This window comes from Pseudophryne corroboree, chromosome 8, assembly GCF_028390025.1.
Source record: "Pseudophryne corroboree isolate aPseCor3 chromosome 8, aPseCor3.hap2, whole genome shotgun sequence".
Classification (NCBI taxonomy): Eukaryota; Metazoa; Chordata; class Amphibia; order Anura; family Myobatrachidae; genus Pseudophryne; species Pseudophryne corroboree.
Genome location: NC_086451.1, coordinates 80,279,765 through 80,292,529, shown reverse-complemented (window position 1 = coordinate 80,292,529; position 12,765 = coordinate 80,279,765). Strand labels below are relative to the sequence as shown.

Sequence of the window (12,765 nt, the reverse complement as noted above, 5' to 3'; positions counted from 1 at the left end):
ATAGCTAGAATATGATTATTTGCTACGGGCAACATCTCTACTTCTAAAAACCCACACTTTAGTAAATATACCCCTTTCCAAACACATCCGTTATTTCTTATACTTACTCATCACATACGCACCTCATGATGACAACACAGACATTCCTTATAATCACCTAATGACAACATTACAACAGTATCCACAACCAAAAACGTATGACAGTATACAAAAAAGGAAAAAAGCACACATGCCACATACAGAAAGAAAAACACTGTGTAACTAATGTTGAAAATAGATAAGGTAATTCTAAAGATAATCTATATAATAAAATAAAGTGCTGATAAGAAAATAGACAAATCGGGGAGGGAAGAGAATGTTGGAGTATAAGGGCAAGAAAGTGGAGGAAAAATAGTGTGTGTGTGTGTGTGTTGACAGCCGGGATCTCGTACTGATCCCGGGGGGGAGGCAGTCAATTGACCGCCTGTCGGGATCCCGGCGGTCAGGATACCAACGCCGGAATCACGACACCAGCTGAAATACCGGCGGTCGGAGTTCTGACCGCCGGCTGGTTACCCCTCTTGGGTGGTGTTCCGCGCCACCACCCCGAGGGATATAGAAACCTGTGGCAACCAAAGGTCGCCACTGGGCCCGAAGCACGGCGAGCACAGCGCGCCCGTGAGGGGAAACACTGCAGGCTTTTGGGCTCCCAGCGTTAGTCTCCTGACAGCCGGGATCCCGACCGCCGGAATCTCGTACTGATCCCTTTGGGGGGAGGCGGGACTGAATAGGTGCACCTGCTGCTGGTTAACAGTGAATATTGTCACATCTATGTAGGCATTTCCTTAAATTCTTTGGGAGTATTTCTTGCCTGGGGCATTTGCGCCATCTGCAATGATCTCCCAACCTCTCTCCCGATTATATTTGGTTTTGTCTCTGTGCTTGAAATGCCTACATACTATACATTGAGTTGAAACCTGCTGTGCTTGTCCTTTCTCTATGTTTCAGACACTGACTCCTTACAATGTTGGACTGATCAAGCGAGCGATCAGTCAGAGTGGAGTGGGGCTATGCCCTTGGGCAATCCAGCAGGATCCCTTGCGCTGGGCTAAACAGGTAATACCTACAGTATAAGTCAATGCTTTTCTGCAGTGTTGGATCTTCTTTTTAGCTTCTCAAACGTATAAGACACCTCCTCCCAACTCCTTAGTGGGGTTCTGCAAGTTGAGCAATAATCTGGAAGAGTCCAGTGATGCTCTCCTGACTCCTGGTTATGGAGGTGGGCTTTTCTACAGGCAGGCAGAGCATAGTCAGTGGTCTTCTGTCTTATCCATGTATGTGCAGGGACTCATCTAGAGCTGGACGCATGGCACTAAAGGTGCTTTACTGTATTCTACATTAACTAATAATGTAATGATTTGTCATATACAAAAGAGAGAAAAGACTGTTGACTTTTATAAATGAAACAAGTCTTATTTTACATTTTCTTCTGTTTTATATATATATATATATATATATATATATATATATAGATAGCAAACACGGTGTGGCGGCACTCACTCAGGACTTGAATGAAATAACGACTCCACAGACAAGCTGTTGATTGCTTGTCTGTGGAGTCGTTATTTAATTCAAGTCCTGAGTGAGTGCCGCCACACCGTGTTTGCTACATAGACCATTGGGTCACTGGAGGGCACCCGGGCATACTAGTGAGAGGTATTGAGTGCCGAGCCATTCTTCTTTATATATATATATATATATATATATATATATATATATATACACACGTTTACATCAGATGATGAAAGTTTAACATGTTATGCAATGTTTATATTACTACACTGCAAACTATTGTTCTCTGTTACCAGACTTTTTAGACACTTCAGTAGCGTAATTTGATAGAGAAAGTCTAAAGAGTATACAGGACAAAAAGCCTTCTTCATGATCTAGCACAGTGGTAGGCAACCTGTGGGACTCCAGCTGATGTTGAATTACACCTACCAGTATGCCTTGACACAGTTTTAGCAAGGCATGCTGGGAGACATTGGTGTAGCTATAGTGGGTGCAGAGAGTTCCGTTGCTATGGGGCACAGAGGCTTAGGCGGCCCCGGACCCAGGTCATAGAGTTGTCGGTTAAGGGCAAGGAATTAGCTGCTAAGCAATTGAATCCAGCCTGTTGCCCGGCCTGAAGGATTCATTAGCGCTTATATAGGTGGAGTTCTCTGCCTCTCAGTAATACCCCACACTGAGATGATCCCACAATCCTGTTTCCCCGTTCACAGATACAGCTGTGCTAATTAGTGTTCCCAACACTATATGAGAGTAGGCTCCTCCTTGATTACAGGCTTTATGAAGTGAGATGGGGGGTGAGTATTAAGATTCAGGATTAGGACTGTCCCAGAAAGGGACATGGTGCTAAAATTCAGAAGACATCCACATAAACTGGAATTTCCTGCATTAGGAAGGTAGGAGCTGACTGGTCCCCCCACCCTCCTCCCTATCTTTACACTCACTGTAATATGCAATTTTCTCAGCCCTGAAAGCTCTGCAGAGGTGGGGCTGTCATGTAAGATTCATGAGCTGTCAATAGGGATGGAGCACTTGAGTCGCAAATAAAGTGAAAAATTAAAGGTGAAAAAAATAAGTAGGACACCACTATGGGGCATAACATTAACTAGGGCACTACTACAGGGCATAACATTAACTAGGGCACTACTATAGGGCATAACATTAACTAGGGCACTACTATGGGGCATAACATTAACTAGGACACTACTATGGGGCATAACATTAACTAGGCCACTACTATGGGGCATAACATTAACTAGAGCAGTATTGTGGGGCATAACATTAACTAGAGCACAACTGTGGGGCATAACATTAACTAGAACACTATTGTGGTGCATAACATTAAGTAGAACACTATTGTGGTGCATAACATTAAGTAGGTCACTACTATGGGGCATAACATTAACTAGGGCACTACTATGGGGCATAACATTAACTAGGGCACTACTATGGGGCATAACATTAACTAGGGCACTACTATGGGGCATAACATTAACTAGGGCACTACTATGGGGCATAACATTAACTAGGGCACTACTATGGGGCATAACATTAACTAGGGCACTACTATGGGGCATAACACTAATAAGGGCACTACTATGAAGCATAACATTAACTAGGGCATATGGGGAATAACATTAAATAGAGCACAACTGTGGGGCATAACATTAACTAGGACACTACTATGGGGCATAATATTAACATGAGCATCACTGTGGGGCATAACATTATCTAGGGCACTACGCTGGGTTATAAAATGAACAACCGCTGCGGAGAGAGGTGTGGTTGGTACCCTTTCAAAATGTTGTTATGGGGCACATAATGTTCTGGCTACGCCCCTGCTGGGAGGTGTAGTTCATCAGCTGCTGTAGTGCCACAGGTTGACTATCCCTGATCTAGAGAACCATTTATATATGTGTTTGTGAATGTTATTTATTAATACTCTTTTATATAAAGCATGTGTTTAGTGGTCTTCCAGCATAAAAGAATGACGTTTTCCATACTGTGCAATCTATAATGTAATATGCCTCTTTGACAGTACAGGAATACTTTCTATAAATGTTTTCTCTTGATTGCAGATTGCAGGTAAAGTTGGCTGCCCTGTGCATGACACAGCAGAGTTGGCTAACTGTCTACGAAGTACGGATCCGAGCGCCATCACTCTGGCCTATCAATTGTCATTGGTCAACCTAAGCTGTGAGTGTCAGACCTGATTAACTGTTAGGTAGTCTATGCGGGCGCTCAGGGCCCGTTGGGTCATAGTTGGCCTCCTAGCTATTTAAATGACTAAAAAATAAAAAAATAAAAAATTACTAGGTAGTGAGGAGTGGCTGAGCAGCATCTAAAATGCATGTTGTATGACAGTAGCTCCAGCTGAGGTTCATGCACATACATGATACATGGATGGAGGGGGGGAAGGGGTGTCACACTGCATAGCACTAGTAACAGTAGTGTATACATACACATGCAGCAGAAGGATATGGACAAGGGTGTAGCTACCATAGGTGCAGGCAGTGCAGCTGCTATGGGGCCCAGAGCTGAGAGGGGCCCACCTTCCCTGTCATAGTTACATGTGTTATATACATTTTTCGCTATTGGGTGGTACGTAGGGGTCCTTTCAAACTTTTTACTTGGGGCCTGCAATATAACTAGGTATGCCCCTGGACCTGCTCATTGTAGTGTGGTATAACATGAACTGGAGGGCATTTTAATGTTATATAATATGAACTGGGGCACTGTAATGAGGCACAATATGAACAGAAAACACTATATATCATAATGTGAATTGGGGGTACTGTGGGTACTGTGTGGCAAAATGTGTACTGCCAGCTCTGAAATGTGGTATAGGTTGAACTTAAGTGTGGTGTAAACATTGGGGGCCATTTATTTTCTCTTCCTGCAGATCCTCTGGTGCACTACTTGGCTTACTCACCGGTCATAGATGGAGACTTCCTCCCAGACGAGCCCAGGAAACTTTTTGGCAATGCTGCTAATGTGGACTACATAGCGGGTATCAACAACATGGACGGGCATCTATTTGCTGGCGTTGATTTACCAAGCTTAAACAGGCCTCTCGTTAAGATTTCTGTGTGAGTGTCTCGTCATGTAAATAACTGTTCAACAATGAATGGGAGATGGAGATGTATCAAGCCTTGGAAAGAGATAAAGTGGAAAAGTTGCCCAAAGCAACCAATCAGCTACTAACTAACATTTCTGGGACTGTGCTAGAGCTGGGAGTTTTTTTGTTTGTTTTTGTTTTGGGGAGGGGGGGTCACAGAACCGGGAGTAGATCAGGACAGTGTGGTGAAACTAGCAGAGAGAAGATGGGAGGGGTTGGAAGTAGCATAGCAGAAAGAGGGGGCATGGTAGGGTAGAGCGGAAGCAGAGCAGTGAAGGGACCGGGATTTATATGGGGTTGTATGCTTTGCAGCCTAATTTGGAGGGCACCAGGCAAGCTTTCTTATGGAGTGCATCTGAGTGCCGGACTATTGCTTTACATATATATATATATATATATATATATATATACACACATCTTTTTATATATATATATATATATATATATATAGTGTTCGTGGACGGCGGCACTCAAGACTATGGGGGTCATTCCGAGTTGTTCGCTCGCAAGCGGATTTTAGCAGATTTGCTCACGCTAAGCCGCCGCCTACTGGGAGTGAATCTTAGCATCTTAAAATTGCGAACGATGTATTCGCAATATTGCGATTACACACCTCGTAGCAGTTTCTGAGTAGCTTCAGACTTACTCGGCATCTGCGATCAGTTCAGTGCTTGTCGTTCCTGGTTTGACGTCACAAACACACCCAGCGTTCGCCCAGACACTCCTCCGTTTCTCCGGCCACTCCTGCGTTTTTTCCGGAAACGGTAGCGTTTTTTCCCACACGCCCATAAAACGGCCTGTTTCCGCCCAGTAACACCCATTTCCTGTCAATTACATTACGATCGCCAGAACGATGAAAAAGCCGTGAGTAAAATTACTAAGTGCATAGCAAATTTACTTGGCGCAGTCGCAGTGCGAACATTGCGCATGCGCATTAAGCGGAAAATCGCTGCGATGCGAAGATTTTTACCGAGCGAACAACTCGGAATGACCCCCTATATGCGTAGAAAAAATCACATACACATAGCCATGTCTATTTCATGACTATGTGTCTGTGATTTTTTCTAGGTATATAGTCCTGAGTGCCGCCATCCACGAACACTATATATATATATATATATATATATAATGGTGTAGGAGCTATGCACAGGTGGCTGAACAACTGACCATCATTTATCTGTGCTGACAGTCACACACAAGTTCCAGGCCACATTACCTGACTCGGCAATGCCACCTTACATCCACTGATGTCTTTCCAGAAACATCTGGTGGAGCATGGGCGCCGCCATTATGGCCACTGACATCTGACTGCCTAAATCCCCAATCAGATGCTATTCTCTGATCATCTGACCCTTTCAGCCTCATTGCCAGAACAACTTTTCTCCTAAGACCTGGCTGCTGGCTAAGTGTGTCTGCACCTGTTCTAGACTGTCTCAGATTGTCTGCTGCTGTCGTTGACTCTGTTTCCATTCCAGTCTGTGCACTACTGCCAGCAAGTGCCAGCATCAGCTGCAGGCTGTGTGCTACTCCCAGCAATTTCCAACATCCGCTCTAGGCTGTGCGCTACTCACAGCAAGTGTCAGCATCCACTCCAGGCTGTGCTCTACTCACAGCAAGTGTCAGGGTTAATTCCAGGTGGTGCACTATTCACAGCAAACACAATATCAAGTTTCTGACTGAGCGCTATGTACATAAAATGCCAGCATTTGCCCTTAGCGGTACATTATACAATACATGCTATTACAGCTATTACAAGCTTCCATCTATACAGCTAAATAAATTATTACTTCTGGATACGTAATATTCTTAATGCATCTAAGTTTAGCCCTGCTTCCAGTGAGAGCCAGTCACCAATTGCTAGATGGTGCACTGTGTTCAGCTAATGCTGTTTGTCATCTAACAGACTGTACCATCTATTCTAGCCAAGTGTCAGGCCAACCATACTGTCTCAAGCTGTATATGGTCCTTGCTAAAACTTATATACCTTCCTCCCGATGTTTCAGTTCCTGCTGTATTTTTCAGCCTGATCCAGTCTATACAATCAATCAGTTGTCTTAGCACTCCAGGCCACAAGTGGGCGCACCAGCCTGCTCCGCATTCTGCCTCTCTCCACTACTACTATCTGCATGAGGAGAAGATTTATCACGTTGTCAAGCTTCATTCAATCTCCCAAAACTGAAGAGAGTACTGGAATACCTGATCTAGGTCAACAAACAGTAGTGACCTGACATATTGACTACTCACAGAAATTTTATTAGGACTTTTCTGAAGTTGATGGTTTCATTGTTTACATATTTTGTTTAATATGTTTAAAACAGAATTCATATGTGTTGTATGTCACTCACCGCTTATTATCTCTTTGGTGTGGATGGTAAGCATGTATAAGTAGAGATGTCCTTTAAATCTTGGTTCAGAAGGTAGGGCAGAAAGTATGTACATCAAACACAAAGGGGATTGATCTGGTTATTGCTCTGTCTTAATTAGGGAAGTAACTGTAGAGATTATTGCAGACTATGATCTAATGGTGACTGTCTAACAGGGAAGAAGTGCGCAAAGTGGTGGAAGGCCTGACACTTCCTAAAGGTGCAGATGGATTGGATATCGCTTTTAACCTTTATACTGAAAACTGGGGCACAGATCTCAACCAAGAGGTCATGAAGAAGACAATCGTGGATTTAGAGACAGATTATTTATTTCTAGTGGCTACACAAGAGTCTCTTGCCCTTCACTATCAGCATGCCAAGTAAGTCATAATATCCTACAATGCTTTAGTACAGTGCATATACTGGTGTAGTAGGTTGTTTTTTTTTCATTTACCAGGGCTGCATCTCCTTTATATAATCCCATGAAGGCAGTTCAGGGAGCAATATAAGGAAAATGGTCCTCTTCCTTGGCCAGTTGTTCATCTCTTAGCCCTCAAAGAAACCTGATCTCTCTCTCTCTCTCTCTCTCTCTCTCTGATACTGCTTTCCTTGCTTCATTGTCATATGGAGCACTCACTATCAGCCACATTCCTTGGCCCGGCAATCACCAAGGCAGCCGAGTAGGTGACCTACTGTCTCCTTCACCTACAGTGTCCTCCCCAAACCCTCCCTTCTCCTTGTCCTCCTTCCAATTCTGTATGACTCTTCTCTCATCTGCACCACAGCATTGCTGTCATCTGTCACCACCAGTCCCTGCCTCCCAATATATCTTTGCCATCTAGCTTCTCACTTCCTTTCCCCCAATCTACCCACTTCTAGTCTCTGTGATTTTCACATCCACACTGACATTCCAACTGGCACTACTGCCTCAACACGCCTCACAATCATTTCCTCCTATGTCCTGCCCACATGGATTTAATCTCCCACCCATCGTGATGGTCATTAGTACCTAGTGTTTTTCCATGTTTGTGACATCTCTATCTGACTTTGTACACCTCAGATTGATCCATTCTCCTATTACACCACTCTCTCTCTCACTAAGTAAACCTACTTCAGAGCTCAGATGCCTAATTTCTACACTGTCAAAAGCCACCGTCACCTCTTTGCTACCGTCAGCTCACTTCTCTGCCCTTCCTCACCACTCATGACTTCCCCTCTTCAAAGGCAAAATCAACATAATCTCCCACAATCTAATCTTTACTGCCACCAAACGCTTCCAAGGCTTCTCCCATGCAACTGCCTACATGTGGAATTCCATTTCCCATCCAGACTCTCCCCCTACCTTCATTCCTTCAACCATTTTCTCAAAACCCTCCTCTTCACCACTTCACCCTGTCATAGACCACTCCTTCAGACTCTAAGCTCTCATATGCAGGGCCCTCTTTACCTTATGGGGCAGATGTATCGAACCTTCTAAAGAGGAAAGTGGGTAATATACCTATAAAAACCAATTAACTTCTAGCTATAATTTATCTATAAGTAGATAGCTAGAAGCTAGTAGGTTGCTATTGCTAGCTTCTACCCATTTTCGGTTTAATACAACTCCCCCTAATATATGTTGTTTCTGCACATTCCCAGCCAACCACATATGTACCCCACGTTATGTTTCATGTTAATTGTAACTCTAGTATTACCTGACTATGAGGTAGTTGTAAATTAAACATGTTTTTTTACTATCACTTATTTGCTTATTTATGTTGAATTAGTATTCATGCTGTTTGTATGCTTACTCTCTGGCGCTGCAGGAAAAAAATAATATTTTATCCCATTTTACTGTTCATTTCACAAAACTAAAAATTAGGCATGTTCCTTATTATGTACTAGGAGAACACATAGCCAATTTCCCAAGAAATTATATAATATATTTTTATTTTCTTAATCAACCCAGGAATGCCAAGACTTACAGCTACCTGTTTTCTCATGCAACACGTATGCCTATATACCCCAGCTGGGTGGGGGCTGACCACGCGGACGACTTGCAGTACATGTTTGGTAAACCATTCAGAAACACTCTGGTTTACAGACCCCAGGACAGGGATGTCTCAGCCGCTATGATGGCTTATTGGACCAACTTCGCTGCCACCGGGTAAGAATGAAGCTTTGTTTAAAAACATAGGTGTAGACGTATCAAGCAGTAAAAAAAAAGAGTGGAGAAGTTGCCCATAGCAACCAATCAGCTTTGAAGTAGCATTTATAATTTTTTGGTCGGAATCAGCAAACGGAGTATTTCCAACGTGTTGGATTTCCCCAATTCCCTGATCCACCGACCCAGCAGTCGGCAGAACTGCCCAAATACCTGTTAGATGTATGGGCCCCTAAATGTTGTTTGTTCTTTTTGTTTGTTTTTACACAGAGATCCCAGCAAAGGACATTCTAAAGTTCCCACACCTTGGTTAGCATATACCACTCAGAACGGGCAGTACCTGGAGATAAACAACAAGATCAATCATAAGTCCATGAAGCAGGATCTGCGTTCCCCTTACGTCAGATTTTGGGCCAGCACCTACCGCAATCTTCCCAACCTGTAACCAGGACATATTAACAAGGATTAAAATTTTGATTTGAACAAATTCTCTTGTCGTTCTATTTGTTGCCTTTTTGGTCTACTGTTATTATGCAGTGAGCAGTTAGAACCCATTGATGGCAGACATACAAATAGTTTTCCATCAACGATGGTAGGCGTGGGCTTGATGTTTTGTTCCCCTCACACTTGCACTGCAGCAAAGAGCTACTGGGCTGTCACTCAATCATTGCATAGTTTCATACCATCTATGCTTTTGTCCTCCTTGTCCATTGAAGGCAGTCACCGATAGATGGCCATCTCTAGCAGTAAGAGCTGATAGGACCTCTTGGGGCCCAAGGTAACATTGTAGTTTAGGGACCACTACTTCCACTCTGTCAGTAACCCCCCCCCCCCCCCCCCACACACACACACACACACACACACACACACACACACACAAAAAAAGGACTCTAGGGTGCCAGGTTAATGATCGGACTTTGATAATGGCCATTTACATTGACTGAGCCACTTGACAACCAGTTTATCCCACAGAAAAGTGGAATGAAGGGTCCCCTAGGAATTCTAGTAAAATATATGCAAATTTCCCCTTCCTAGTCTGACTGTACATGCAAAATTACAGGGGTTTACTGCATGGATACAGCCAGCTGCAAGTGATGTAGAGGTATGAAACAAATTGAACACAGCTTACTAGTTCTCATTAATGCAAAATATGGATCAATTACTTCAAATTCTGTTGTATGAGATTTGGAATGTGAACAGACTTCACACTGACAGGAAAGGCTCTGTCTCACCTGCCTCACCCTATCGCATGTTACTGCTATTACAGTACTAGCGTTGTGGTTAGTTGGGGAGGGGACACTAACATGTAAGATAGAGCTAAATTCCATTGGTTAGGTACGTTGTTTATTAGAGCATATCTAATTAGTGTATTTTGGTGAAGAGTCTTGCTCTTTAGTGAGCCAAGCATATGTATCCTAGCATAAAGCCACCTGCCTAGTGTCAGGGGATAGATAATTCCGTTAGTCAGTTTATAATAGATAATAATGTTGGGTATGGGCTGAGGAGTTGAGGGCTGGAACTATGCAGATTGTGGCCTATGTCCGGCCCACTGAAGATGGTAGTTGTGAAGCATTGTACATGTTAGTTACACGCTAATATATGCAGTGTTATATATGGAAAATATATAGTTTTGTTCTATTTTACACACATCTGAGATGCTGAAAGTTGCTGCTGTATAGATTGGTTTTGGCGTAGTAGTTACAGATACCATTACCACAGAGCAGGGGTCGACTGGGATGGAAAACCAGCCAGGAAAATTTGGTAGCACAGCCATACTCACTGTTACACTGGAGGGGAGAGGGGTTGAGGCGGTTCACCAGCTGGTGACTGTCTCTTGGTGCAGGTGCTGGAGAAGCGGTTTATGCGGGTCAGGCGTCGTAGGCCTCAGAAGCTAAGAGGAAAACATCTGTCTCCCACTGTGTCACTTATCCAGAGTAACAAGATGGCGCTGCACATGTGTAGTAATAGTAGTGGTGGGCATCTTTTTAAAGGAATGAAGCATCATCCACGGAGGAGCCATCTAGTCGACTGTGTAATAGTGCTCTCACATTCTACCAATTGTAACTTGTGATTGTAAGGCAGCTTCACTTCAGCTATATAAATACACAAAATATAAATGCGTTATATTCTTACATAAGTGCACTATGGGCCACATGCAATGGCCTTCATGATTTAGAAAGTACAGAGATTTTGAAGATTTAGCCCAGAGAAATAAAACTGCAATTTTTAGTTTAGTCTTTAAATCTCGCAGCTTAATGGCCAAAATCTTTCTGCTTTACAAATCCTGCAAGCTATTACATCTGGCCCCATGTCACTATTTGTAATGGACATTGCAGTATTTATTATATAAGAAGGATAAAAATGAATAGGTTGCCAACATTCAATGCATTACTATAACTATGTAATCTATTGCATAAGGGTCACACGTTGTTACGGTGATGTCTATATGTCACAGTCAAGAGGACAGTGCCACTCCAACTGCGAACAAATTAGCAGTATCTGACTAGGACATGCTTAGAGAACCGTGGCAATGCGGCTGCTTTTTTGTAGCCACCTCCTGTTACCTCCCCCAAACGGTCGCTACCTGTCACTCATTTTGCAAATAAATCCTCACTGCATCTGCCATCGCGCATGTGCGCACTCCAGCTGTGGCGCATGCGCTCTGGCCACAATATACTCCACTGCATCCGACATCAGGTCCACCTTTGAATCAGATACATCTTCTGGCCCTGCCTTAAAATTGCTCGTAAATGTATTTGCGCAACGTAAGGATGCATCTTGGTTCATGCACCTTGTATGCTCCTAACTAGCGACCGTATTTAGAGATTTACATATCTTGCACTTGCAGGCTCTTGCAATTGGAAGGATGTATCAGACGTACGTTTCACATTTGAGGTGCATCATACTTTACGTTACATGGATCATGAAGTACATTAGTTGCAAGATAAGTAAATTTATAATCTACATCAAGTTTTCCAGATGATAAATAGGGCCGCAGAAGCATCTTTGTTTAAACGTAATTAGGGCATTTTACGATCAGCTGAAAGTCAAACCCTCATTAGCCTACATTAATCTACTGATAAGTGCATACCTGCTTAGTTGGATTCTGGTGAAGCCACCACTAACATATAAATTAACAAAATAGCCTAAAGTTCAGTATTAAGGGGAAACTGCATTGATATTAGATAAATATGAGGTACTATTTATGCCCTTTGAAATAGGCGTGTGCCGCGCATTTTATTAGGGGGTGCACCATCGGAGGGGTGTGTCTAGTACCACCCATGGGGCGTGTCTAGCACTGCCTATTGCCATTCCTTTCTATTCCATATGCGCCTTACCTATATGGTGGTTTCTCACAATAGGGAACCTCTGAAGAAATGTATCCTTCCTGGGCAGACAGTGTCTTCATTCGGTAATCACTATTCATGTAGGATATCACATGGTCCAGAAAATGCCTGTGTGTGCAGGAATATAACCAATATCATCATCATACAACAGAGATTCAACCAGACTCGTGTCACCTCCTGCCCTCTGTGTCTCTCAGCCACACCACCATCCCCCATTGTAAAACAAAAATAAAATGAACCCACACT

The 12,765-nt window shown here is 43.2% G+C and overlaps 1 protein-coding gene across 1 annotated transcript in view; it reads left to right on the top strand.

Moving 5' to 3' along the window:
• The window catches only part of LOC134949755 (bile salt-activated lipase-like), a 30,257-nt gene extending 20,598 nt beyond the window's left edge, over positions 1-9,659 (top strand). Inside the window, exons 6-11 of the mRNA XM_063938499.1 lie at positions 988-1,095; positions 3,627-3,744; positions 4,451-4,637; positions 7,206-7,409; positions 8,978-9,175; positions 9,443-9,659. Of these exons, the coding sequence (XP_063794569.1) occupies positions 988-1,095; positions 3,627-3,744; positions 4,451-4,637; positions 7,206-7,409; positions 8,978-9,175; positions 9,443-9,617 (990 nt within the window). The 3' untranslated portion in view covers positions 9,618-9,659. The remainder of the gene's footprint in view (positions 1-987; positions 1,096-3,626; positions 3,745-4,450; positions 4,638-7,205; positions 7,410-8,977; positions 9,176-9,442) is intronic.
• The last annotated feature ends 3,106 nt before the right edge of the window (positions 9,660-12,765 follow it).